Source organism: Lygodium microphyllum, chromosome 10 (genome assembly GCF_053477565.2).
Source record: "Lygodium microphyllum isolate KBCC chromosome 10, Lygodium_microphyllum_v1.1.10, whole genome shotgun sequence".
NCBI classification, from domain to species: Eukaryota; Viridiplantae; Streptophyta; class Polypodiopsida; order Schizaeales; family Lygodiaceae; genus Lygodium; species Lygodium microphyllum.
The window spans coordinates 118,495,157-118,522,015 of record NC_141144.1 but is presented as its reverse complement, the minus strand read 5'-3'; the positions used below and the strand labels follow the sequence as shown (position 1 = coordinate 118,522,015).

The 26,859-nt window shown below is 42.7% G+C and overlaps 1 protein-coding gene across 1 annotated transcript in view; it reads left to right on the top strand.

The window, feature by feature from the left end:
* The window catches only part of LOC148030489 (sugar transporter ERD6-like 4), a 112,766-nt gene extending 88,030 nt beyond the window's left edge, over positions 1–24,736 (top strand). The window contains exons 10-18 of the mRNA XM_087686828.1: positions 17,381–17,461; positions 17,541–17,625; positions 17,719–17,765; positions 17,853–17,915; positions 18,000–18,059; positions 23,738–23,800; positions 23,908–23,967; positions 24,075–24,189; positions 24,291–24,736. Of these exons, the coding sequence (XP_087542954.1) occupies positions 17,381–17,461; positions 17,541–17,625; positions 17,719–17,765; positions 17,853–17,915; positions 18,000–18,059; positions 23,738–23,800; positions 23,908–23,967; positions 24,075–24,189; positions 24,291–24,403 (687 nt within the window). The 3' untranslated portion in view covers positions 24,404–24,736. The remainder of the gene's footprint in view (positions 1–17,380; positions 17,462–17,540; positions 17,626–17,718; positions 17,766–17,852; positions 17,916–17,999; positions 18,060–23,737; positions 23,801–23,907; positions 23,968–24,074; positions 24,190–24,290) is intronic.
* Positions 24,737–26,859: the final 2,123 nt, after the last annotated feature.

Sequence of the window (26,859 nt, the reverse complement as noted above, 5' to 3'; positions counted from 1 at the left end):
GTTTTTATGAATGCATGTAGGCAAAGAGAAGCGTCTTTAGGATTGAAAAGGCCCAATATCTAAGTGCCTTTAAGATAGTGAAAGACAATGTTTGATTGCTTGCCAATGCGTATGCTAGGGCTGTGCATAAAGCGTGCCTATTGAGAGACCCCAAAGTGAATATCCAGCTATGTATTACACAAATACAATAGATAGTCAATAACCTGCCAATAGAGAGAAGCATCAAATGGATCGCTTGCATCGTCAGGTGTAAACTTGTGTGGCTTGTCTCAATTGTTGTAGAGATAGGCTTGGAGTCTTGCATGTGAAAATGCTTAAGGAGTTGCCTAATGTACTTAGATTGTCTCGCAAAACAATGCCCTCCTCAACTGCAATAAAGTGTATGCCGAGATAGTAGTGCAAGTGGCCAAAATATGTGACATCAAATGCATGTTGCAATTCAGCCTTTAAGGCTGCAATCTATATCTTATGAGGTCCAATCAACAACATATCATCCACATAAAGAATGAGAATCAAGAGATTATCCCCATCTTTGCGGACATAAAGCATGTTTTCAATGTGTGAATTATTGCAGCAATCAAATATGCATGTATCTTCTCATACCGTGCCCTAGATGCTTATTTCAAACCATAAGGAGGCTTATGCAATTGGCACACTTTGCTATGTGAGCCCTTTTGAATAAAGCCAAGAGGTTGCGTAACATAAATATTCTCATGAAGATCACCATTCAGAAAAGCAATCTTTACATCCAATTAATGCACATGCTAATCAAAATGGGAAGCCAAAGCAATGGCACTATGAATGGTGGTCATATGTGAAGTGGGTGGAAATGTCTAATCATAGTTAGTTGCATGCTAGTGGGCATAACCTTTGGCAACAAGACATGCCTTGTAGCAATCAATGCTACCATTAGATGCGTGTTTCAATTTGTAACCCCACAGTGTGCGTGTAGCATGCTTTCTAGGAGGCAAGTTCCATGTGCCATATTTATGTATAGAGTCCAACTCTAACTACATAGTTGTCAGTCAATGCTCATCCTCTAAAGCATTTTGTATCTCCCATCCCATCTCAATTGATCACTGATGGAACCTGCAACATTTTGTGTAATAGGGCATGCAAGCCTGACATCTAAACTAGATAAATAACCCTAAAGTTGTTTGGCAACCAAAACATGCTTCATCATGCATGTCCACATTGGATAATTTGTGCTATCGAATTTTTTTTGAGTCCCCAAACATATTTAGCAAGTCATTTTGGGCTGACATTACATGCTGTATACAATTGAATTTTCACAATAGTGGCTGCCAAATGTGTATTTGTAGATGTAGCTGCTAGCAATTTGAAAAGGCAAGAAAAAGCTAAAAAAACTTACAATTTTGTGCACAATTGATGATGTTGACGAAAAATTTACAATTGAGGAGGCTCTTGCTTGCGAATGCCAGTTTAGATGATGGAATTGGCCATCAATGTTGATGGATTTGGATAAATTTGACAAAGCCCCAAATTTATTTGATGAAATTTGGGCTTCAATGGGAAAAGCCTCAAAATTTTAATATGAAGTTTTGGGGAGTTTGTGTCAAAATTTTGATATAAAATTCCCAGAATTTGTGAATGTCATGCGATGCTAGGGTCTAGAGTATGCCAATTTTGGCTTGTAATCTCATGTATTCATCTTATTTTGTAATGACATTGCTATTTTGAATTTAAACATGTGTTATATTATATGTTGTTTAAAAAATTTCAAGTTAATTTTTTAAAAAATACTCATAAGGTATCATTTAGTATCGTATTTTATTGTATCGTACCATACTACACCTTTTGTACTTGACAACTATGGATAGAATACATGTTTAAAGTCAAAATAGCAATGCCATTATAAAATAAGATGAATACATGAAAGTTACAAGCCAAAAGTGGCATATGCTGGGCCCTAGTGGTCACATGCAATCAATTATACAAAAAATAGAGAGGCCTAGAATGAGGCAACACTATTATCATCATTGTCATCATCATGATTAGGACCATGTGCGTGTTCATCAAGTGAGTCTTAGGATGAGTCCTCAAAATCAAGTAGTGAGACACAACCTCATCCTCACTAATGAGGTTTTCGTCATCATCAAATGATGGCTCCCTAGGCAATGGTTGTGTAGGCAAGGAAGGGATGCCATCATGAGGCATGAGGTAAGAGCTACTAGGGCCCCACGTTAAGAAGACTACTAGGGTTTGCACTGGGGACACACTAGAGTGTACGACCACGACAAAAACACAAAGACATAGACACAGACACAGAGGGCAAAACTCAAACCCTAAACGCAAAACTCAAAACTCAAACACAAAAATTCAAACACAAACAGAAGAAGGGAGAGAGAGAACACAACTTTGAAGTGAATGAATACTGTAAATGAATGTAAGAGTGTACATTGTGCTCAAGGGCAGAGCAATGTCGGAGTGTGACGTCCACCGAAGACGGATCCCAAGTCTGTGACCACCAGTCGGAGTGTAGGAGTGCTGAATAGTGAATGGCAGCAGGCTGGTCACCAAGCGTAGCAGTCTGGAGGCGGGAAATTGGTGAACGCAACAGTGTACCACCGATCGGGGGTTGGAAACTGTGCACAGTCTGCTGTAAACAGCAGGCTGAAACAGTGCCTGAGAGTGTTAGGGCTTGCAATGCTGAAAACGCAGGTGAGTGAGAGTGAGAGTGACGAGCTGATTTAGGTGTACCAACAATTGTGTTGGTACACAAAGAATAAAATGTATTTATACTTGGGGCCCGTAAGGGCGTATTCACATGTACAACATAACAATACACGTGTAAAATACACGGAGGTGAATAAAGGACCTTTACATCCCAACAACCTCCCACTTAAAGGTCCGGAGTGAACCTTTAACCAACTCCCACTAGTCGTATGCAATGCTCATGCTGAGCCTTGCCTAGACTTTTAGTGAGAACATCTGCAGGGTTGTCCTGTGTTTTGATCTTGGTCAATGTGATTAGACTATCCTCCAGAATCTGTCTGATAAAGTGATATCTGACATCAATATGCTTTGTGCGTGAATGATACATGGAATTTTTAGCCAGCTACACAGCACTCTGGCTATCACATCCCAACTCTGGAGTACTTATAGACATGCCGAGATCCTCTGCAAGTCTGCTCAACTATATAGCTTCCTTAGAAGCTTCAGTAGCTGATATGTATTCAGCTTTAGTAGTACTCAGTGCTACGATGTTCTGCAACTTGGAGCACCAAGAGACGGCCCCTCCAGCAACTGTAAAGACATACCCGCTAGTGGATCTGCGAGTGTCTAAGTCACCTGCCATGTTTGCATCACAATAACCCTGCAGATTAAGTGCACCCTGCCCATAGCAAATACATTTTCTTTGTGTACCCTTTAGATATCTAAGAATACACTTGATAGCCTCCCAATGTGGTTTGCCAGGATTTGACATAAACCTGCTGACAACTCCCACTGCATGAGCAATGTCTGGACGAGTAGCCACCATAGCATACATAAGAGAGCCACAAGCTGATACATAAGGGACTTCCTTCATAGCATTGGCTTCCATGTCATCTTTTGGGCTGTTGGCTTTACTAAGCTTAAGGTATGGAGGTAAGGGTACTCCGAGAGGCTTAGCTTCAGCCATGTTAAATCTGTCCAGTACCTTTTCAATGTACTTTTCTTGAGATAAGAACAGCAATTTCTGCGTTCTATCCCTACGGATCCTCATGCCCAATATATGCTCTGCATTCCCCAAATCTTTCATGGAAAAAGCTGATTTCAGCTGATCTTTGAGAGCATCCAAGCTAGTCTTTCTCTTCCCAGCTAGCAACATATCATCCACATACAAAACAAGTATGATAGGGCTGCCATCTGTATCCTTTTTCATATACAAAGAGTGATGTGCATGGCTGCGTGTAAACCCATGAGAGAGCATAAAAGTGTCAAACTTTTTGTACCACTGCTGTGGTGCTTGTTTCAGGCCATATAAGCTGCGTTTTAGTTTACACACCAACTGCTCTTTTCCAGGAACTACAAAACCCTCGGGCTGTTTCATGTAGATCTCCTCATCAATGTCACCATGCAGAAAAGCTGTTTTCACATCCATTTGGTACAGCTCTAAATCCAATACAGCAGTGAGAGCAAAAAGCACACGTAGTGTGGTCATCTTCACAACAGGTGTGGAAGTCAATCCCTTCCTTCTGTGCATACCCTTTGGCAACCAATCTTGCCTTGTACTTGGGTTTCCCATCAACTGTCTTTACTTTGTAAACCCATTTGTTTGGAAGAGGCTTTCTTCCTTTGGGCAATGACACAAGATCCCAAGTATCATTAGCATACAGAGATTTAATCTCTTTCTGCATAGCTAGCTCCCACTTATTGCTGAATTTGCATGACTTGGCCTCTTTATATGTCAGAGGCTCACCCTCATCAGTAAGCATCACATAATGCAAAGAGGGGTCATACCTATGTGGCTGCCTTCTTAGGCGTGTAGACCTGCGTACCCAATGATCTACATTCTCAGGAATCGGATCTACATCTGGAGGCATGTTATTTTCAGCATTTATTGGCTGCTGTAAGCCATTTTCAGCATGCTGTTCATGCTGTACAGCACCTTCATTTTCATTTCTAGCACCTGCATTTTCATAATCAGCAAGTCTATCTTGCTGTCCATGACCTCCCTGTGCTTCTATTTGCTGTCCATCATCATCTGGCTCAAAGATAACCGGCTGATCATCAGTTTCAGCCTGTGGTACAGCACCATGAGGCTCATCATATGAAGTATAAGGTGGCTGCAAATTCTGAAATTTGACCTTTTTCATGTCTTCATCAGAGGCTAAAGTACTTTTCAGCAACTTTGCCTCATTAAACACAACATTACGGCTGCGAACAATTTTCGTAGACTGAGGTAGCCACATTAGCTAAATTCACCCTCATCACCATAGCCCATGAAAATGCCTTTGGTGGATTTCGGGTCAAGTTTATTCCTCAGCTTATTTCTAACATGCACAAAAGCATCACAGCCAAATATTCGTAAATGGTCATATGAGGCCGGTTTGCCAGACCAAACCTCCTCAGGGATGCCATTATTTAAGGACCTGTTTGGAGAGTGGTTGCAAATGTGAACCGCGGTTTTAAGTGCCTCTCCGCAAAAGTCATGAGGGAGATTAGCAGTGGACAGCATGGACTGCACTCTCTCACATAGGGTCCTATTGTATCTTTCAGCCACACCATTTGAAAAAGGGCTGTAAGGGGTTGTAAGCTTCCTCTTGATTCCATGCAAGTCACAAAATGACTTAAATTCATAAGATGTGAACTCACCCCCATTATCAGTTCTCAAGCATTTCAGCTTTCTACCTGTCTGAGTGATCACAAATGCATGAAAAGTTTTAAAAACAGTAAACACTTCACTTTTATTTTTCAACAAATAAACCCAAATCTTCCTGGAACAATCATCAATAAAAGAGACAAAGTATGCAGCACCACCCAACGATTTCACAGGCATGCTACATACATCAGAATGCTTCAAGTCCAAGACATTTGACTTACGGGAGACACCAGAGTAAAAGGAATTTTTCATTTGCTTTCCAAATTGACAATCATTACAAAAATCAAGTTTAGAGCCTTTTCCATCAACCCTCTTCAAAGAGGTAAGGACATCAAGTCCTTTTTGGCTCATATGGCCTAATCTCTTATGCCATAACTCCAAATGACAGCCAATTTCAGCAACTGCAAGAAACTTGCCATTCAAAGCTTTATAGTGCAGACAATACAAAGTGCCCTTCTTGGTTCCTTTAGCAATCAGCATGGAACCCCTTTTTAATTTCCACAAGCCACCACCAAACAGTGTGGTGTAACCATGCAAGTCAAGTTGTCCAACAGATAGTAAAATCTTCTTGATGCCAGGCATATATCTGACATCTTTCAACACAAGTTCTTGCCCATTATCCAAAGACAAGTGTATGGTGCCAATCCCATCAATGCTGCAAGCATGATTATTTCCAAGGTAAACCTTGCCATAACAGCCTGCAGCAAAAGTAGCAAAGCACTCCAAGCATGGAGTCACATGGAAAGAGGCACCAGAGTCTACAATCCAAGTCTGAGTGACACCATCATCAACTGACAAAAGTGCATCAATCACATCAGGCTTGGTGATCTGCATATCCTGCATGTGACATACAAGGGCATCATAATCCATTGCACATAATACATCAGCCTCTGCATTCGAGAGCTCCTCTATGACAACACTGGAGGCCACATTGGCCTTTTCCTTACCTTTGCCTGCCTCAGATGGATCTGTCTTTTCCTCTTTCTTCTTTTTGTCTCCCGCATTCTTCTTTCTCTCTTGTTCCTTCTTGTAATACCTGTAATCAGGCTTCTTGTGGCCCTTCCGACCACACTGATAGCATGTAACATCACTCTTTTCTTTTCCTTTGCTCTTGCTCCCACTTCTCTGTCTAGCATTTGCATTTTTCTTTTCATCCTTGCCTCTAACATTATAAGCTGAGTTGTTGCCTTCTCCACTAGACTTACGTCTAATTTCTTCATTCAAGATTGAACCCCTCACACCATCATATGTGAGATTGGGGTTATTACTGAGAGAAACAACCAAAGTCTCCCAAGAGTCAGGCAATGTCATGATAAAAAAGATCGCCCTCAACTTATCATCAAAATCTAAATTAGCATCCTTGAGCTGATTTAAAATACCAGTAAAAGCACTCAAGTGCTCAGCTGCTGCAGACTTGGACTCATCTAGCCGCATATTCACCAACTTGCGCATTAAATGCACCTAATTAACGGGTATGGTGATCTCATAGGTAGTCTTCAACTTCTCCCGTATTGCATGACCAATGTCTAAACCCTTAATGTCTGTCAAAATGTCATCAGTGACACCCATCTTTATATAAGCCACAGCCTTTTTATTGACTTTGGCCCAATCTGCCTTAGACATTTGTTTGGGTTTATCCTTCTGCAAAGCATCCTTCACAATCCTTTAAGAACAATATGCCCTGCATACGATCTTTCCAAAGATCAAAACCTTGACCATCAAACCGTTTGATTTCCATCAAGTTCTTAATGTCAGAACTGGAAGAAGTTGCAGCCATTTTTATCACAAACACAAGTGTAAGTGCACTATTCTGCAAGAGGACAAGCTGAACCAGCAAATACACTGCTGTTCTTGCCCAACCAGCAATAATCCTTTGCTGTTTTTACATAAACCAGCCGCCGCACAGACAAATAATGCAGAAATTTATCAAATTCTGCATAAAATCCCAAATTTCTAGGTCCAAATGTGCGCAAATGTCAGCCAAACTGACTCAGCTGAGCAAAATTACATCAATACATGAAAAACCCCAATTTTTATTGGTCCAATGCCAAGAAATTTTACTCGGATGAGCAAAATTCCAACAAATTTGGCAAAATCTCCAAATTAATTGAGTTAATGCGCACAATGTCTGCAATTTCTGACATAGATGTCACTGCCGAGCATAAACAACATCAAATCTGGGAAAAGCCCCAAATTTCCAGGCTCAAATTTGCACAAATCTGAAAACTGTGCTTCCACGCGCGAACCTCCGTCAGTAAGGAGCTGCTTGCAGGAAATTAAAAAAAATGAAGGAAAAATGCATGAAAAAAGTGACGAATCTGCTGCCGTTGACCAGCCACCTGCTGTCATGACCTGGAAACTGCCGCCTGATGTCACGGAAGCTGTCGCTAGCCTGTCGCCTGTTGTCGCCTGATCAAACATGACCTTTCCTGCTGCCGCCAGGTTAAAAAACGACCTGTCCTCGCCTGCCAGGTCAAAAACGACTTGTTGATTTCGCGCGAGCGAAACACTGGAGATGTCTCATCCGGACTCCGAGGAGCGCGAGCACCTTAGCCGAAGCTCTGATACCAGTTGTTGGAGAGTGCGGGTAGCGGAAGCGTGAAGATTTGCAGCAAGGGAAAATGTGCAGGTGCGCAGGTGAGTGAGAGTGAGAGTGACGAGCTGATTTAGGTGTACCAACAATTGTGTTGGTACACAATAAAATGTATTTATACTTAGGGCCCGTAAGGGTGCATTCACATGTACAACATAACAATACACGTGTAAAATACACGGAGGTGAATAAAGGACCTTTACATCCCAACATGGAGATGATGGACAGCATGCTGAACAGCAGTCTGGGACAGTTTGGAGCAGTCGCTAGCAGCTGAGAGCTGTCGCCTACAACAATGGACAGACTGAAGATGATGTGGCTGCAGTTGATGATGGTTGGATAACAGATGGAGGCGGACTGTAGGCTGGAAACTGGGTGCCAACAGCAGCAGAGTGTGTGTGGGCTGGTGTAACTTGCAAAACAAGGATGATAGCTGAATGGGGGCAGCCTGTCTATTTATAGATGTGGAAGGGTGCCCCAAAAATTAGAGTTTCTACTAAACTTTCTCGAACCGCTCCCCGTTTTAGGGTTTCCACTGAACTCTCTAGAACCGCTCCTCGTTTTAGGATTTTACTTTAAAAGAGCATTTTTAGTGTGTTTTGGGGCTGTTTAAGAGGCTAATCAGCAAGTAATGCATATTTTAGCTCAACACCTCATCTCAGGCCCAAAACTGAGCTGAAAGGTTAGGCCAGTCATTGTGATGTTGATGTACCCCAAGGTGTCCCATCCCAAAGCAACCAAGGCATCGGACAAAGGGTGCACGTTGGCTGCCGAGTGGCCTACCAAGACTACAGAGCCGATGGTTATCTTACCAAGGGAATCCAAGTAGTCACCCCAGAGAGGACATTGCATCGGACAAAGGGTGCACGTCGGTTGCCCAGTGGCCTACCAAGTCCTACAAAGGCGGATGGAACCACATTGAACTTTGTGTGTTGTTTTTTTTTTGTTTGAATAAGTGTGGTAAATTTTATGGGATGTGGCCGATTGAGAAATAGTGACCCTGAAGACGGGAGCAGGGAGGTTACACCCAACACATCACAAAACAATACAAGCTAACCCATCCACTCAGGGTGTCGATGATGAGAAAAAATAGGTGATGAGGTATCTATGTGATGAAGAAGGATGGTGGTGTGTTAACAATAGCCGCGGGTGGAAATAACTTAGGATCCGCTCAAGTGGTGCTCTGCACAATGAGATGCAAAGTATGCTACATGCTGAAGAATGCTCATGCAGCAGGTGCCACTTGGACAGTGTCTCTCATGGGAAAATTGTTCACTTGCCCAAGTGCCCTAGTACAAAGATGATGAAATCATGCAATGCAAAGGGTAAGGTACAACCGGGGGGTGAAGCCGATGTCGAAGACAAAGTGCTGAAGCCTGTAGAATACTAGGAAAGGTAGGAACCCCCTCTCAACCTGGATGTAGATGCCGAAGAAAGAAGAGGAGCCTGATGTCGGTCTTCGTGTGGTGCTGAGAACCATAAGGAATGAAGAGGAGGAGAAAGCATCCCAGCTAGAAGAGCTAAGTAGAAGTCGTCGCCATGATAGCATCAAGAGAGATGCTGCACGATCCACCTCGGGAGGGGAAGCCTCCATGCTGGTAGAAGAGCAAAACTCCAAGGATGATGAAACCATGAAGAAACGGCGTACATTCCAAGTCTCCAACCTAGGTAGGATTGGGCAAACCTGCATGTTAGCCCTATATTGAAAACGAAACCTGCAAAGGAGATCAAAGTTTGCAATCACAGAGGTCAATAGTGAGAGGCTCCAAAAACAAAACAAAGCAAAAATGAAAAACTAACTGAAGAAATAAGTGCAAAGATGCAAATGTGTATGTGTGCGTGAGTAAATGTAGCGGAAGACTTAAAATGTAGAGATAAAAATCCTATGGGCATGACTCTAAGAGTGCGAAAAATGAATGCTAGACTGACCTAGGGTATCTGAAAGAACCTAGAGACATGCTAGTCTAAGAGTGTGGCCACCATCGCGTACGTCCAGTAGCAGGGCTCTGCCAAGGGCGCGCCTGATGAGGTGGGGAGGAAGGTGAGATAGATGCATGAAGTGCAACGGGATCGGAACTTGCAGACCAATCAACCAATCCTTCAAGAGTAGAGAAGGATGGCCGCTGAGGCTGTCTGGGTGCCACATGTCCAGCAGTCGCTGTGGGGGTTGAAGGAGCAGATGGGGCAGCAGCGGAAGGCGTAGCCCCACTGGACTGTGAAGCCGCAGTGGTCTGGCCGAGGCTTTTTAGGTGAAAGACCTTGGGTCTTGGAGTGACACTCCTCGTCCACATGGCCTGCTCTCTGGCAGTGTGTGCAAAACCGGTTTTTCTTAGGGAGTTGCTGCCAGAGAGGTCTTTATTCTTTGGTTCCATCTGAGAAAGAGGAGTCACCCTTTGATTGGCTTGCCTTCGCATCTAGCAAGTTCTTGCCACTGGTGGTTTTCCCTCCCGAAGAAGAGGCAACCAACCCCCTCTGCTCTGAATAATGCTGTGATGAGGATTTCGTGTGGACTTGATCATGCAGCCTTGCGTAACGCAAGAACTCGCACTCAAACTCGTAGAAGATTGGCAATCAAGGTTGGGAGATGATGTGTTGAATGAAATCGAAGTATTTTGTAGGCAACTTATTCAAGAAGAATGTAACTCGATCATCATCTGACTTTGGAGAGCCAGTAGTGGTGAACTCGGCAAGTAACTGCCTATAGTCAGCCAGCTTGACTCTTAGATCATCCCCTTCCTTAGGAGAGAACTCTTGAAGCTCAAAGTCGAGATTGATATGCCGAGTACGATCACGAGCCGCATAGCAGTCGAGAAGGTGACTCCAACGCTCTGACGCGAGCGGGAAGTGCTGCAACTGAGAGTGAAACTCAGGAAGCAATCCCTGCATCAGCTCAACATTGGCTGTAGCATTACAGACTCTCCATTGACGGATGTAGTCAGGGTGAGCTAGTCGAGGGTTCAGCATAGGCTCTAGATCAATGACGAGGTCCCAAAGACCCTGAGACTCAAGCACTTGTTGCATGAAATTCGACGAAGTAGTAAAATTTGACCCGTTAAAACATGTCTTATCCGTGAAGGCATTCTTGGCCGTTGCAAGAGGAGTGGTAGTGCTCCGAGATGGATAGTGTGAAAAAGTGTAGTGGGGGTAGAGGATGGGGGAGTGGAGTACACTTGGGAATGGGCCCCAGAGTGCCCACCAGGCATGCGGGTAGTGTGCAAGGTGGATCCATAGGTAGCGATGGGCTGACTAGGCATAGGCATGGTAGCCACATGAGGAACCCAAGGAGGTGGGATGGGACATTGGGAGGAGAAGATGGGAATCCCTGTGTAGGTGTAACCTAAGGAGAGTGTGAAGACACACCATAAGTTGAGGATGGAAACCCCTGCGTATGAGTGGTCATGGGAGATGTGAAGCTGGGGATAGTGAGGGGGATGCCCATCACAGTCGACCCAGGAGTTATGGGTGTGCTCATTTACTAAAAGGTGAGAGGCACTGTGTTAAAGGGTGGCATTTCCCCTAACGAAGTACCATGGTGCAAAGAGGTAGAGAATGGGGTGGAGAAGGAAAAGGTGCTAGGAGCGGAGATGGAAGATCCAACCCCTCGGGTGTGTGAAGTAGATGTGGAGTGTAATCCAAGATTTTGGGAAGATGATGAGAGATGATCAAGGTGTGATATAGAAGAGGGTGGGATTTGGGAGGGAAGTGAGAAGTGTGTGTGATATGCTTAAATGAAACAAAAGCTGTAGATGTACCTGAATTCCGTCTGCTTCGTGAGCCCCGCTATTGAAGTTCACATACGCAAAGCCATCCAGATCCTGTACCTCAAAAGAAGAAACGGGCGAGGGTTTTGAATCATGCAACACAAAAGAATTGTACAGACCTGACATTGGACCTGGTTGAGATGATGAAGATGGATCACCAGACGTTCCAAATGCCGTATGTCCTGCATGATCGGAGAGGTGGCCAGCCTCACCAACTGGTCCGGATGTGGTAGCAAAGCTGGTAGGAGGGGTGTAAACATCACCGTACTTGTTGCAATAGTACTCCTCAAAGTCCTCCTCTGTCATGTTAGTGAAATCTGGTGAAGGTGGAGTGTCGTCCTCCTCATCGAGTCCATAATGCCGTCTCAGGGCCTCCAATGATGGAGAAGCCTGATAAGACATCATAGGAATTGGAGAAGAAGGTGCCTGGGACATTGTGATTCGGTTACGAGTCATATTGTGTGCCTCGCACAAAGACTAGCTCTCAACAATATCCGTAGGATACTCTTTACAAGAGCACTGGCTTTGATACCATGTTAAGAAGACTGTTAGGGTTTGCACTAAGGACACATAGAGTGTACGACCACGACAGAAACACAAAGACACAGACACAAACACAGAGGGAAAAACTCAAACCCTAAATGCAAAACTCAAAACTCAAACACAAACAGAAGAAAGGAGAGAGAGAACACAACTCTGAAGTGAATGAATGCTGTAAATGAATGTAAGAGTGTACAGTGTGCTCAAGGATAGAGCAATGTCGGAGTGTGACGTCCACCGAAGACGGATCCCAAGTCTATGACCAGCAGTCGGAGTGTAGGAGTGCTGAATAGTGAATGGCAGCAGGCTGGCCACCAAAACGTAGCAGTCTGGAGGTTGGAAACTGGTAAATGCAGCAATCTACTAGTGATCGGGGGCTGGAAGTTGTGCACAGTCTGCTGTAAACAGCAGGCTGAAATAGTGTCTAAGAGTGTCAGGACCTGCAATGCTGAAAACACAGGCTGGCTAACCCTGGAGATAATGGACAACAGGCTGAATAGCAGTCTGGGACAGTTTCGAGCAGTCGCCAGCAGCTGAGAGCTGTTGCCTACAGCAATGGCAGGCTGAAGATGATGTGGCTGCAATTGATGATGGTTGGACAGTAGATGGAGGCGGGCTGCAGGCTAGAAACTGAGCGCCAACAGCAGCAGAGGGTGTATGGGCTGGTGTAACCTACAAAACAAGGATGATAGCTGAATGGGGGCAGCCTGCAGTAATGCATATTTAGCTCAACAACTCACATGTTTGCAAACCACTTGAACCACCCTAGTTGATGTCGGAGGGTGTCGAATGACAATGCCCATGTTGCAACCTAGTTGAATTGCTCGCCCACAAGTACGCTAACTGCGAGTATTAGCTCTCTACAGATCTTCACAAAGACAAGTGCTCCTCTTCATCAATCTTCTAATGTACACTCAGAACAGTGTTGTCCTTCAACTTGAGGGTATTAACATTCACTTGCATTGTTTTATGAATCATATTTTACAGTTAAGTATTTACCCTTCTTTGGACTATCCATGCTAAGCATGGCCCTCATCATGCATAATCTAGTACAGCAATAGACTAGCTGGTCTAACTGTTGTGTGCTAAGTCGATTGTGAATCTTCGTGTGTATGAGAAAATAAGCACTCTAGTTTCTCTCACATGCACTCGAAGAGCAATCCTAGGCGAGGATTCTAGCATGTATCCAAAATTCTGCCACTAAAAGGGAGGCTTTACAAGTGAGTCTCTTCTCCAACAAGTGGGAGAAGCAAATGCCACATGCCCTCTTTGATCTGCGTAGCATCCAAGCTTCCCTAGCACTGCATTGTACTCATTGTGGGTAGCACACGAGTCAAATATGCAAGCTGGTTTGAATGGAATTCTCTATCATCCATGATCACCAGTAACTTGTAGACTGGATGTACCAAAGTTGCAAAACCATGGATGGGCTTATACACCCATGTCCATTTCGCCTTTGCTATCTCTAAAATTTGTGTATGCTGTTGTCAAAGTGAAGCGAATGGGGAAGCATATAGATAAGATTGAAAGACAATGAGCACGAGAGAAGATGGAGAGAGAAAAGAGGCAGAAGAATGTAGAAATCTGCAGTCAATGAATATGCAATGGGCTATTGAAGTATCTCCTTGAGCAGATCTCTCTTCCCACAATGTAAAAACACAAGCCATCAAGATAGGCTGCCTAGTGGCAATAAATAGGAGGGAATAAAGCAATAAACTAATGTAGATGGCCAGCAAACTAGCTCACTTGATCATAAATGCTGCGATTGCTGGATAAAGTGCTAAAACAATCAACAATCTATCCTCTCGCTACCATGTGGGATAATCACTTGCCTGACCAATCGACTTGCCCAAGAAATGGTGACTCCATTTGATGACTATCAAGAGTGCCCAAAATTGACAGGAAAAATGTGCAGCTTCACCAAGGAGAATTGACTACACCAATTGTAGCCTGAGAATGCTAGTGCAAAGAATGACTAATCTCTAATAGTTGTCTTTGTGATCACTGTGCAAGCCCATGCACCTCCACCAATGCTGCTCTAAAGAATTGAACGAAAAGGCCCATGGTGGACCCCATGCAATCACTCATACACAATATCCTATCAAAGGGAGTCATGGCAATCACAATGGCATGAATCTTCTACTAAAATTGTTCATTGCAACACAAGCATTGCATAACTTTGGCCTTCTGTGTCTTGTGCTCATTTGACTCCTTTCATAGAGTGGACATCACTATTTGGTGCAGGGTGGAGTGTACATCATAAAGGCACTCCAACAACAACCACATGAAAGCAAATCAAGTTGAAGAAGGCTTCTTAAAGTCAAGTGTGCTATGCTTGCAATAGATGGCAAACACCTTTACCTTTATCGTGAAGAGGGTGACAGCTGATGTAGCTTTGTACATTACCCTCTTTACCCACTTGAGCTTCCCGATGTTCTCCATGAGCAAGTCCAAACAACAACTTGCATATGGAGTCCATACAATTGTGGGAAACTTGGCCTCAAGTAAGCAGCCCATGCGTTGAGAATTGGATGGATTGTCGGTAACAAACACCTTAGAGAGAGTTGAACCTTTTGAGAGAGAGAGAGAGAGAGAGAGAGAGAGAGGCTTCATGAAGCACGATCATTTAATAAATTATAATACGAAAGCTAAAAGGTTATAAAAGTAACAACTTGAAAAAGACAATGTATACCTCAATGATTGCTTGTTGAATGTGGTGGTAGATGAATGTGCTTGTTGTTGTGCTGGTGTCTGTGGCCCACAAAAAGTGTGTGCTAAGTGGACATGAAACAAATATATTGACGGTGCCTTGTTTCTTATGGTAACTCCATTGGTCAATGAGAATGAAGAAACCATACTTTGTCCATGTGGCCCGTACAGGATCGAGGGCTCTATCAATCCTCTCCTCTTCACAATCTTCTTGGTCCTCATGTCATTATAGGTGACATTGGTTCATCCTTGCATAAACCTACATTTGCAATGACTTTTACCATCTTCCATTGCTCTTTCTTAAGGACATTGAATACAAGATTGCACTCAACCAGGGTGCGTGCAATTTCAATGTGCCATATGTTATCTTTTTTTAAGAAAGGCAATTGACACATGCACATGATCAGGGGCTTGAGAGAGAGAGGATTGCCTTGGCCCTCTCTCGTGCCACACGAGCCTTCACTCTTTGCCTTTTGCTAAAGCTGACCGATGTGGAGTTGTCATTGCCAATGGCAGAGGCATCGGTCGAAGATAAGCCCTTCATTCAAGGGCTCCTCATGAGTAGCCATAGGTGTTGGTGCCGATGTGCCACTTTCTTCCCTCCTCTAGTGGAACAACACCAAACACCAACAACGTAGAGGGGTTGGGATAGGCTTGATAGATTGGTGCTTGAAGGTGGAGGGGGTGGGGGGGAGAGGAGAGAGTGAAATGTTGACCACCAAGATTCAAATGATGCTTAGGAGAGGGAGATGAGAATGGTTGCTGATTTGATGTGGAAAGATGGAGGGGAGGAGCACTTTTTATAGACTAGAGAAGGATGTGGAAGAAGAGAGGGATCCAATACCCAAGAGCATAGATGGAATCCAAGGGCCAAGCAAGGAGCTTCAAGTGTGTGAAGTGAGAGGTCAAACAATCAAAAAGTGGGCTGGCTGTGGGGAGGAATGTGGTATCCAAGGCCTAGAGACTTTGTAAAGTGCTGCGTAGACATCAATGGCTAAAGAACACATAGCTGGGAGACGTTTTGCAGATGCAGGAATGGGCCTGGAGGCGATGGCCAAAAGTGCCCTGTTTTATCATATAAATCTGCACGGATACGTACAGTACCGTAGGGTATAGATCATAAGGTGCTGACAGGTCCATGCTATGCATGGAGGTAACTATCGTTCTATCATTTGTAGTTTAAAAAACATCAAGTTAAATATTGTTTTGTACTAATATCGTAATGTACCTTATAAAATCTTAAGGTACCACTTAGTACTGTATTTTATCGTACTGTACCATATGGTACTTCTCATACCTTACAACCATGCTCTTCATAATATCTACAACTTTGCATTTGCCTGAAATTTTGGGAAAGTAGAATGTGGTGCACTAACTCAAATGTCTTCTATAAGACTTGGTCCTTTATGACGTGCCATTTGGGTTTAAATTTACTACATGCTTTGAAGGAAGTTTCTTGCATAATGTGTTGCAAAAGAGAGACACAATAGCTAAGAATGGGCTGAGAATGCAAGAGCATCATAGTATATAAGTCTGAGCTGAGGGTGTACTCTGAAATGGGGCTGATGATGAGCTCAATGCACAAGAATTCCAAACAGAATGAAGGGTTATAGTGTGAGTTGGGGGTTAACTGTGTAAGGTGGCTGAAGCATGGGCTAGAAATGGGATGAGTACACTGACAAGCAACATATAATAAAGAGATGAAATGTGGTTTGAACTGTGAAAGGGGGACTGAAGAGTGAGTGGGCAATGGGCCTGTTACACAATGGGATGAGTACACTGACAAGCAACATATAATAAAGAGATGAAATGTGAAAGGGGGACTGAAGAGTGAGTGGGCAATGGGCCTGTTACACAATATAACAAGATAGATTGATCTAAGGGATAGTTGTTTGCAGTACATGTTGGATGCCATCTCCTGGTTGTGAGTTCCATGACTGAGTTCTATCACTGAGTTAGCTGGGGGACATTAACTGTCCGTTTCTGGTTGGTTTCATAATTTCTGTTGGCTCTGGCCAGTTGTGTTGTGGCTGGACACTTTTGGTCATCCCAGACATTTTGGTCTGAACTTAGGGTTTTCCATAAGGTGGACTCTAGAGCCGTCTCTTTCTTGCCATTTGGGCCAGACACCATGTGGTGGTTCTGTTCCCTTCTCCCTCCTAGCAGTGCTCCCTAAAGCTACACACATTAGGGGCTTCCTTGTATCAGCCTCATCAATGAGTTTATTGCCTTCATCTTTTCCCTTCAGCATTTTTGTCTCCTGTTTGCATAATCCTTCTTCCACTGCCATTTTGACATGGTATCAAAGGCTTGGCATCAGCTAATTTCGTGCTCTAAATATCAAGGATTTTCTTAAATGTCACATATCTGATATTATGCATCAGATATTAATGAATTCAACCATCTTCTAAAATTTTCACATCTAACTGTGTAATGTTGCATATTGTGCAGGATGCTATAGAAAGTGACCAGCGTGAACCAAGTATCAAGCTGTCTGATCTGCTTGAGAAGAAATATCTGCGGCCACTTGTGGTATGATAACATACATTGTGAAACTCAATGCCATGTCCACTGAACCAAAGAGATGAGGATGCTTCTATGATCTATGCAGATCAGCGTAGGCCTTTTATCTTTGCAACAACTAGGAGGAATAAATGCTCTTGTGTTTTATGCAAGCACAATTTTTGAATCTGCTGGTAAAACCTACTGATAAAGCTGTGTTTTGGGCTTTTTGAGTTTTTGGATTCAGACATTGATTGGTATTAACCAGATCTAATGCTATCTTGCAGGATTTCCTTCTTCAGACATTGCGTCTTTATCTATTGCTGTTCTTATGGTAGTTCTCCCATCTCAAATGATTTGTGAAGGCATTTATCGAGACTTTTTGCACTTGGTCATCATTAAAGATATTTCTCTTCTCTAGGTGGCAATGACAGGTGTTTCTGGAGCTTTAATTGACAAAGCTGGGCGACGTGTGCTTTTAATGGTAGGTGGATTCATTGTGGATCTTTCAAACTTAAATTCACCAAGATTCATCATGTTTCCTTTGCGTTTTTACATGCGTGTTCAGGTGTCTTCAGCAGGAACTACACTTACATGCTTCCTTGTTGGGCTGTCATACTATTTGCGGGTACTTATAAAACCAAGCACTGAAGAACCTCATAGTTTGAAAAGTCATAATTGAAATTCTGATGTTCTTTTGATCTTCTTTTTCTGGCAAAATAAAGTGTGACTGATTATATGATATAAAAGCAAAAAGCAAATACAAAAAGTACTTGTGCTCAACAGTCTAGCTGGAGCTGAATGCCAATCAAATCAAATATATGAAAGGCCTCTCTGGGCAGGGAGAAAGAAGCCATAGGAAGAGTGTAACACCACTAGGTATAGCTTGTTGAGCCAAAAATGCATTAGGTTGACTTAAACAGCGCAGAAACACTCTTAATTAACGAAGAAACTATCTTCTTTAAAGAAGAAAGGCGATCCTAGAGAGTTACCGTGTCCCACATGCAAAACCCTAATTTGGTGCTTGAAATATTGTATAAATAGGTATGCAGCCCACCACTCTCTGTCAATCCCATTTTAGTAGGTTTTAGGGGCTGTATCTCTGCTGCTCACACCCCTTTGCAGAGGATATCGCAGTCAGAGCTTCCCCCAGCCATTTTGGTACCATCTGGGGTCTGATTCCAACCTCCATCACCCACATCCAAGCTATTTCCTGCTGCTCCATTATTGTCAGATTTGTGTTTGCTGCCAGGCGTCCATCCCTGATTGCTAACATCATCATCGAGGCTGCGTTTACAGTCATTAGGGGTCGTCTCTGGAGCTGTCGCCATCATCCAGGTGTTGTCGCCTTGATTGCTTGCGTTTGATCTTCTCTCTCCTCCACAAGGTCATCTACACTGTCATCCACCTCTAGACTGTTGCGTTTGCCATCTCCAGGTGTCGCCCATTTTTCTCCCACCTCTGATACTTGCATTTTTAGTCTTTTTCTCTCTTGCGTTGTCATCTGCATTAGGTCCAGCCTTCTGTGACTGTGTTTGCTGGCGTTCGACGCACAGAGGCTGCCTTTGCTGCGATATGGGATCCGTTTGGAGTAGGTGTGTTTGCTGCATGAGCACTATATATTCAATATTCATTCACTTCATCATTCATTGTGTTCACTGTCTCTAAGTTACCCTAACCCTAACCCTAACTGTGCTGTTGTGTATTTCTTTGGGGTCTCCAAGCATTCCTGTGGGCATTGTTGGTTAACCTTGTGTTACTGCATTTGAGCCAATCAATTGCAAGACCCCCATGGGCCACTAGCCACAAGTAGTAGGAGACCCTCTATTGAGCAACCGAAGTCATAAAGTGCATTAACATAGATGATTGTACTCCATTAATTCCTATTTTGGATCTCAATTACAGCCCAAAAAGGATTTATTGAATTATTTAGCATATATTATGCATGGTAGGATAAACACCCAGAATTTTCCTTTAAATAGGGTTGGTTATTTTCACCATTCAAGCTTGCATTCATTCTTCAGCAGAATATTCAGTCCTCAGCACTCTCCACTGTTGCTGCACCCTGATACGGAGGACATCTCAGTTCATGGAGGCTCTTCATGTGCTGCCTGCTGCTGGTGCCCTATTTCTCCATCAATCAGGCTGCATTTTCACGGCAGATCAGGTGACACAGTTGACGTGACACCTACTGCAGATTGGCAGCCTTTTGTGACTGCTGGTGACCTGTTTTGGCGCAGTCCAGACATGGGTTTACTGTTTTTACCAATTCCCAGCATTCCATCTTCATTGTGCAGTGCAGCAACCCTGTGTTTGCTGGACAGGAAGGAGCAGCAGCAGCTGACATCGTCATCCTTTTTAGGAGGCCTCTGCTACCAGCACTCGTGTTTTGCAGCTCCCAAACATGTTGCCAATCATTGCTTACATGCTAGAGGTCATCTTCATCAATTTCTTTGTTACTGACAGCTCTTGAGGTCTATGTTCCTCTCCCTCTATTGTTCATCATCTTTGAGTGTCTTCTCTGACATCCGTTTTCTCAAAGAACTATGTTTTGTTCCCTCCATACAATATTCCTTCATAGGTGCTGCCGCTTTATTAGCCATGATAATGTAGTCATCTCTGAGCTTTGATTGGCATCATTCACATGACTCCACTCACCTCAATACTAGTCCTAGAGACATGGTCACTTTGAGGCCTGCTCCATTGCGTTAGCATGATTTAGTGTTTATCATTCATCTTCATTCGTCTTTTGTGTTTTTGAGTTTCTTTGTCATTGTATTTGTCGTACACACTTTGTGTTCTTCCTTGCAAATCCTATCGTTTCTCAACATTATATCGTAGCAGAGGTGCCTAGAGAGCTAAAGACCCTCTTCGTAAGTGAAGGAGAATAAAGGTTATGGAAGCAACAACACTTGAAATTCCCAATTCTTCTTCATTTTGCAATGTCATTTTGGAGATATGGTATATTGGTTTGACACCCTAGTGGTATGGCTTCTCCAAAGATGGGAGCATTGACCACTTGGTGCACCTACTGCAATAAAAATAATCGCTCCACCGGAGATTGTTGCCATCGACCTTTGCTTCCTATGCCATTAGAATATATTTATCCACCCTGAGGCATTCCTTGTGCCACCTTGCCATTCTAGGTGATACAGATCGTTCTACATCGACTATCAAATTTCTATGCTCATGGCCATAAGGCGCATACGATGTGCTCTAAGCCCTTGCAATTAAAGGAGTCTCTAAGATCTCATGAGATGATAAGCCCTGTCAAAGACCAGTGCATCAAGCTATAAAGGTTCCCCCACTTACTTTTAGGTTTAGTGGCTTCCATGACCCTTAGCTCCACAGCCCCCTCCATCAAGAGATAGAGGTCACTCATGTGTGGCTCACACATTCCCAATTGGTAGACCATGCCATGACCATGCTCATGTTGCATTTCTCTTATTTATGTATCTCCTTTCTAGAATCCATTATATGGGATTAGATACTGTCTCTTTGAGGTAAGTCCTTCCCATTTTCTTTTTAATTTTTTTTTCCATGTCATGGGTTTAATCACCCATGATCCAAACGGGGATTTGTTAGTTATTATTCATCCCTGTGTGTAAACACACATTATTGTGTGTAAGAGTGCATGCTTGAGTGCGAACTTCTTTTACACCACTTTGCATAAGTAAGGGTCAAAGGTTTAAGTACATACTTTAGGCTATATATAGAGACCCTATTAGTGCTTACATATCTCAAACAATGAAATCAACATTCCTTCTCAGCAAGGGTCAAATTACAACAAGCATTAGATGCACAATTCAAGAAATACACACAATTTACTACTTAATCTTGGACAGCCGATACCTAATTGGCTCAGTATTTCTTTATCTTGTATTGCTACAAGATTGAAGTATTTTGAGATATAGGCTGATCTCCTTCAATCTTCAATACAAATGGTCGATATAATTGACGAGCACTGCTTGGATACAATTGGCCCCCCCTTAATTGTACATCAATTCGGGCTCGATTTGGATCTTTAATCTCTTGCATGTGGGCCACAAAAATTTGAGAATGGGCTACCCCTCAGATCAACTGCAAATTAATGCCTTCCAGCATTGACTCCTTCCTCTCTCCTCCTTTGAATGTTGGAATGACCCTTAGCTAGCCCGCAAATAGTCTTTTCTCAGCTTCCATGGGTAATTTTGACAAGTGGTACCTCTTTTGCCACTTGGCAGCCTTTTTCTACAACCACAACCCTATCTCTTCAGACTGATATGCACTGCAATGTTAAAGGCAAGATTGCAGTGGTAGAAGAATTACTACTCTACAACTACAGCCATATCTCTTCAGTCTAAGGCACATGCAAGGTCTTGTGATTATATGATGCATGTAGTGATGCTCTATCAAAAAAACACCAATAAAATATCTGAACAAAGTAGACACCTTAGCAATAAAGATAGGAAACAATGGGCGTAATCATATGTGCATCAGATCAATAAAAAAACCAAGAGAACCTTTTGGACATGGTATATTTGAGTGTGTCTACTCATACAAGTTATTCTTTCATGATTTTGATAGACATGATACCGTGGGTTTTTGAGGGATAGACTAAATATCGGGAATTGTAAAAACAAAGACTCTTTTGCAAACATGATAACACCTTCATATTCAAAATCCTCATCCACAAAAAAGGCATCTGTCTACCCAAGGTTCTCAAATGAGTAGCATCAACATCCTTTGGCACACAAGCAAACTCTATCAAAACCATACAAGGATCTCCCACAAACATCAACTCACTGAGGAACGCATTTGGGGAAGACCCAAAGACTCCAGACCGGCAGTTACCACTCAGCCTTCAAACACAAACTTACCTCCTACTCGCAAGTAAGGTCTTCAATCTACGAACTGAAACATGAACTCTTGAACAGCAGCATCTCTTCTCTCTCAATTACCATGCACTCATCCTCGTCATCGTCTTCTCACCAACTTGGCTCTGCATGCTTCAGCATTGAGCAAACCACTTGCTCCTTGCACCAGTAGTGCCTTCTTCTTCTTCAGGTCGTCAGCATCTCCTCCTCTCCTTGGTTGTCAAAATAGCACCTTTATAGGTGGTTCTCTTCTCTCTCCCCTTTGTAGGTCGTCCACCCCCTGCCTACATGCAGCCCCCAGCCCACATTCACAATGTGGCACCTTCTTTATCACATGCATTCCCTTGTATAGGTTTTTTGAGAGGCTGCCCCCACCAAAATCAGCATGCATTGTGCTTTTTCTGTGTGCACCTTTCTTCTAATATGGTTTCCAATACTTTTTCTAGTCGATGCAAGCAATGCTGTTAGATTGCTTTTATTAAAGCTTATAGCTTTAGCTAAGGTGAATGCCCTTTTTTGCTTTTCATTACCTATCGGTGTTGTCCCCTATGCCCAAGGGCCATCCAAGACAATTGGCCTGCCAAAAGGCATGGTCTTTCTTTCTTACTATTGGCTGGTGCTCCCGTAATCATGGCTGGCCATGCCAGTCACTGCATGTCATCGCTTACATCCTTGCTCATGCCCCTTGTCCTATGGCTGCCCCTGTGCCATGCTGGTCATTTCCATGTGGCTGCTTTAGGCATCCACTCCCACCTTTTACAGTGGTTTGTGGGTGGAGTCTTTAGCCACCTCCATGCCTCCAGTGCTGCATTGGTTATGACCTTTACCTGCTCATCAAACCAGAAGCTGTCCCAATCATCATGCTGGTCATGAGCACCAGCATTCTAACGTAAATAGTTAGCTTGAATGCATGCTGAAAATGCAATGAATGCAGTTCAAGTAAACGGGTTGTAATACCTAGGTGGTTGGGATGTATGTGGCCCATCAGTCGATGGCAAGACACTATTGCAAACTTTTGGTGATGGTCCTCTCTAATAGCATGGGTATGGATGGCAGTGCTGCCAAGATAGTTGGTCCTGGGATAGTGCAGTTACAAGGGCTAATTAGAGCTGAGTAGAACCTCTGTGGCATGGGCATGCAGTCCATAAATGGATGCCAAGACCATTGCAAAATTTGGTGATGGTCCTGCCTGATAGCATGGAGATGGATGGTAGTGCTGCCAAGATTATTGAATAGGTCAACAAGATGGCATCATGAAGAGGCTGATTACTTAGGGTAAAAGGAGTGTACTAGCACGACATTGCTCAATAGAATGCATATGCAAGGCTAGGGAAATTTAAAAATAGGCATCGTGCTGTTTGCTTTATAAGGTAATATTTTATATGGCGTTGCGTCTCCTTTACCAGTGACTAGTTGCTGTTACTTACCTGGTGACTATTTCAATTGGCAGGCGCATTCTTCATCTACAGAGGCTCAAACGTACATGGGTTATTTGTCCCTTGCAAGTCTCTTGGTAAAGTGCATATTGCTTACACTAAACTGATCAAAAACCTATGTTGTCTATTGATTGTGTGAGTTGCTTTTTGGAACAGCTACTAATGGGTTGTAGGCTGTTAACAGGTCTATGTTGCAGCATTTTCACTGGGGCTTGGTGCAATCCCTTGGATTGTAATGTCTGAGGTCAAGTTCCATAGCCATTTATGCAAGCCTAAATTGGAGCTGTATTGAAGCAGCGTTTGATCTTATTATATCATTGTCTCATGTAGTACTTGTATGGTATTTGACAGGTGTTCCCCCCAAGGGTGAAGGGTATTGCAGGAAGCATAGCTACTCTTCTCAACTGGCTCTCTGCATGGATTGTCACCTTAACCTTCAACATTCTGCTTACTTGGAGCCCTACAGGTCTTTTATTACTAAACCCAACGTCTGAACTGAAAGCATTATCATATTTCTGGTGCTTTTAACTTCCATTCTGATGGTAAGAGGACGACTCTGTTTTGCAGGTGCATTTGCCATCTTCACGGGAATTTCCGCTTTTACTCTTGTATTTATCGCCTTGCTTGTTCCAGAAACCAAGGGTAGGACTCTAGAGGAAATCCAAACATTCTTTCAATAGTTTTTTGTCAAGTGCCTATTCGCCCGCACTGGCAGGGCAGTTTTTTCTATTCAATTCATGTAAGAGTTGTAGTGGCGGGGCAGTTTTCTTATTCAATATATATAAGAGTTGTAATGGCAAGATGTCTAAGGTTGTAAAAGGGGGGTCCTCACACGTGTGCACACCCATGCACATGCTCGTGCACGCCCGTGCACATGCATGCTCACATGCGTGCATGTACGCCCACACGTGCACGCACATTTACGTACTTGCAAACACATGATAAAAAAGTCCCCTTGCAAGTTCCAATTCGCTTATGCTTGCCAATAATTCCGTACTTGTCCTGGCAAAATCTTTACAAACGGTCACTTGAATTGAGTATGTTACCAAGAGAATCTTCTCAAATCTTTTCAACTTTCCCTAGATATTGGCTAGTATCAAGCCATGACCAACTTGATACACATCCAAGTCGATTAAAAAAGGTGAAAACTTTCCACCTTGCACTAAACATAACTAAAGAAGCTCTTAGACCAAATGAAAATGTAAGGCCTTTGAATGCTATGGTTGGAATAATTTTCTTTGATATTTTTGCTAGTGTTCTAGAGCAAGGTTCCTGTGGTGGATGCTTGATATTAACAAAGGAGAGAATTGACAATAAAGAACTTGATGGGCAAGATGCCACCTTTCTCGTACTGGATAAGGAATATGATCTTTAGTTGGGTGTTCAATTCATTAAAGCAAATCTTCTTTGCCTTGTTTCGAAAGAGCTTATATCAATCATGAGGGTGGTGGATAAGCAATTTTTAAGGCAAATGCACAGGTGGACAAGCATTTTGTGCGTGCTATTTGATGAAAGAGTGCAACCCTTGATCCTAATGTCGAATAAGAGATGCTCTAAAAGATAAAGTTGTTTATTTGAGTAGGTATATCTAGGCATCTTGTTGTCATAAAAAGCGATGTACTAATCCATCGTATAGAGAAGGAATGATAGACAATACCACATTTGGTTTCATGTAATCTTAGTGTGCTATTGTAAAGAAAGATTGTATAGAGAAGGAATGATAGACTCTTTACTTTGCTTGTAACTTCTTTAACTTTGACTTTGCTCTAGAGCATGGTAGGAGCTATGGAGGATGGAAGATGAATATACAACTCATATGATATAGACTTAGATAGACTAACTATTAAAAAAGTGAATAAGGTTCCAAGATAGATTAGCTTGGACTCATAAATACGTTCTTGTGTAAGATGGACAATGACATTGACAGTGACTCAAACTGATGGTTCCATTACCTTATAATGAGTGTCAACCAAGTACATGTCTTTATATTTTTTGAATAAGTACCACTCTCCTCATTGTGCATATGGGATTCTGAACATCTCTTTTTAGAGCATACATTATTTGTCTATCTTGTAGCCTCTTCAGGGTATACCTCCAGTCTCTATGGGCAAGTACCATTTGCCATTCTCAACACCCCTGCTCAAATGACGAGTCTCTATTCTTGCTGGCTTTTGTCCCTCCTACATGATAATATGGCCCTGCAGACTAGCTCTTTGGTAGCCTAATCAAGCTAAGGCTTGAGACTTTACATCTTTGGTAAGGGCTTTTATATCCACTATGGGAAACAAGATCCATTACGGGAAATAAAAATCCACTATGGGAAAACAAGATCCACTATGGGAAAAATTCTTTGTTGTCAGTTGTGAAAATTCTTTATCTTCTTCATGTTTCTTTGGCATCCTTTATTTTTCTTGATCTTTTAGGTGTCTTTAATTTTCTTGGACTCCTCCTTTGTCCTTATGCTTTTCATCTTTGACTTGTTCCTCTTGTGCTCTAGTCTTGTTTGTGAGGTCCTTTTGGTCTTCTTTCTTAGTGAGTTTGAGATGGGTACATTGCTGTGACTTGACATGACTTGTTGGAAAGTACCGCCCTCCTCACTGTGCATATTGGATTTTGAACATCTCTTCTTAGAGTATACATTATTTGTTTATCTTCTAACCTTTCCAGAGCAAACATCTAGCCTCTATGGGCAAGCATCATTTGTTGTTCTCAACAATAATATATAATACATTTGTAAATAAAGTGCTCTTTAGACTCAACCTCTTAGTGGCACAATTGGTAAACGCATGCATCTCGAGATATGTGTATATATCGTTCTATCTTAATCCTGAGTTGGTGTGATGATGTTCATATCTATCCAATAGTATATGTTCCATGGGAGAGGTAATGTCCATTTGTACTAGCTTAACAAAGAATCCCTCTATCAACACAAGTAAAAAATGACATTGATATTATGCCATCTTGGTACCAAGGTGTTATAGGGGGTGTATCTGTATACAATATGTATCAATCTTTACAAGCTCTAGCCTGATAGCTCAATTTCATTCTAAATGAGTGAGATCTAAGTATTGGAAATCCAAATTGTGCTTTAGTGGTGGGAGTGTATCCATCTCTAATCCACGTGTCTTGAAACATG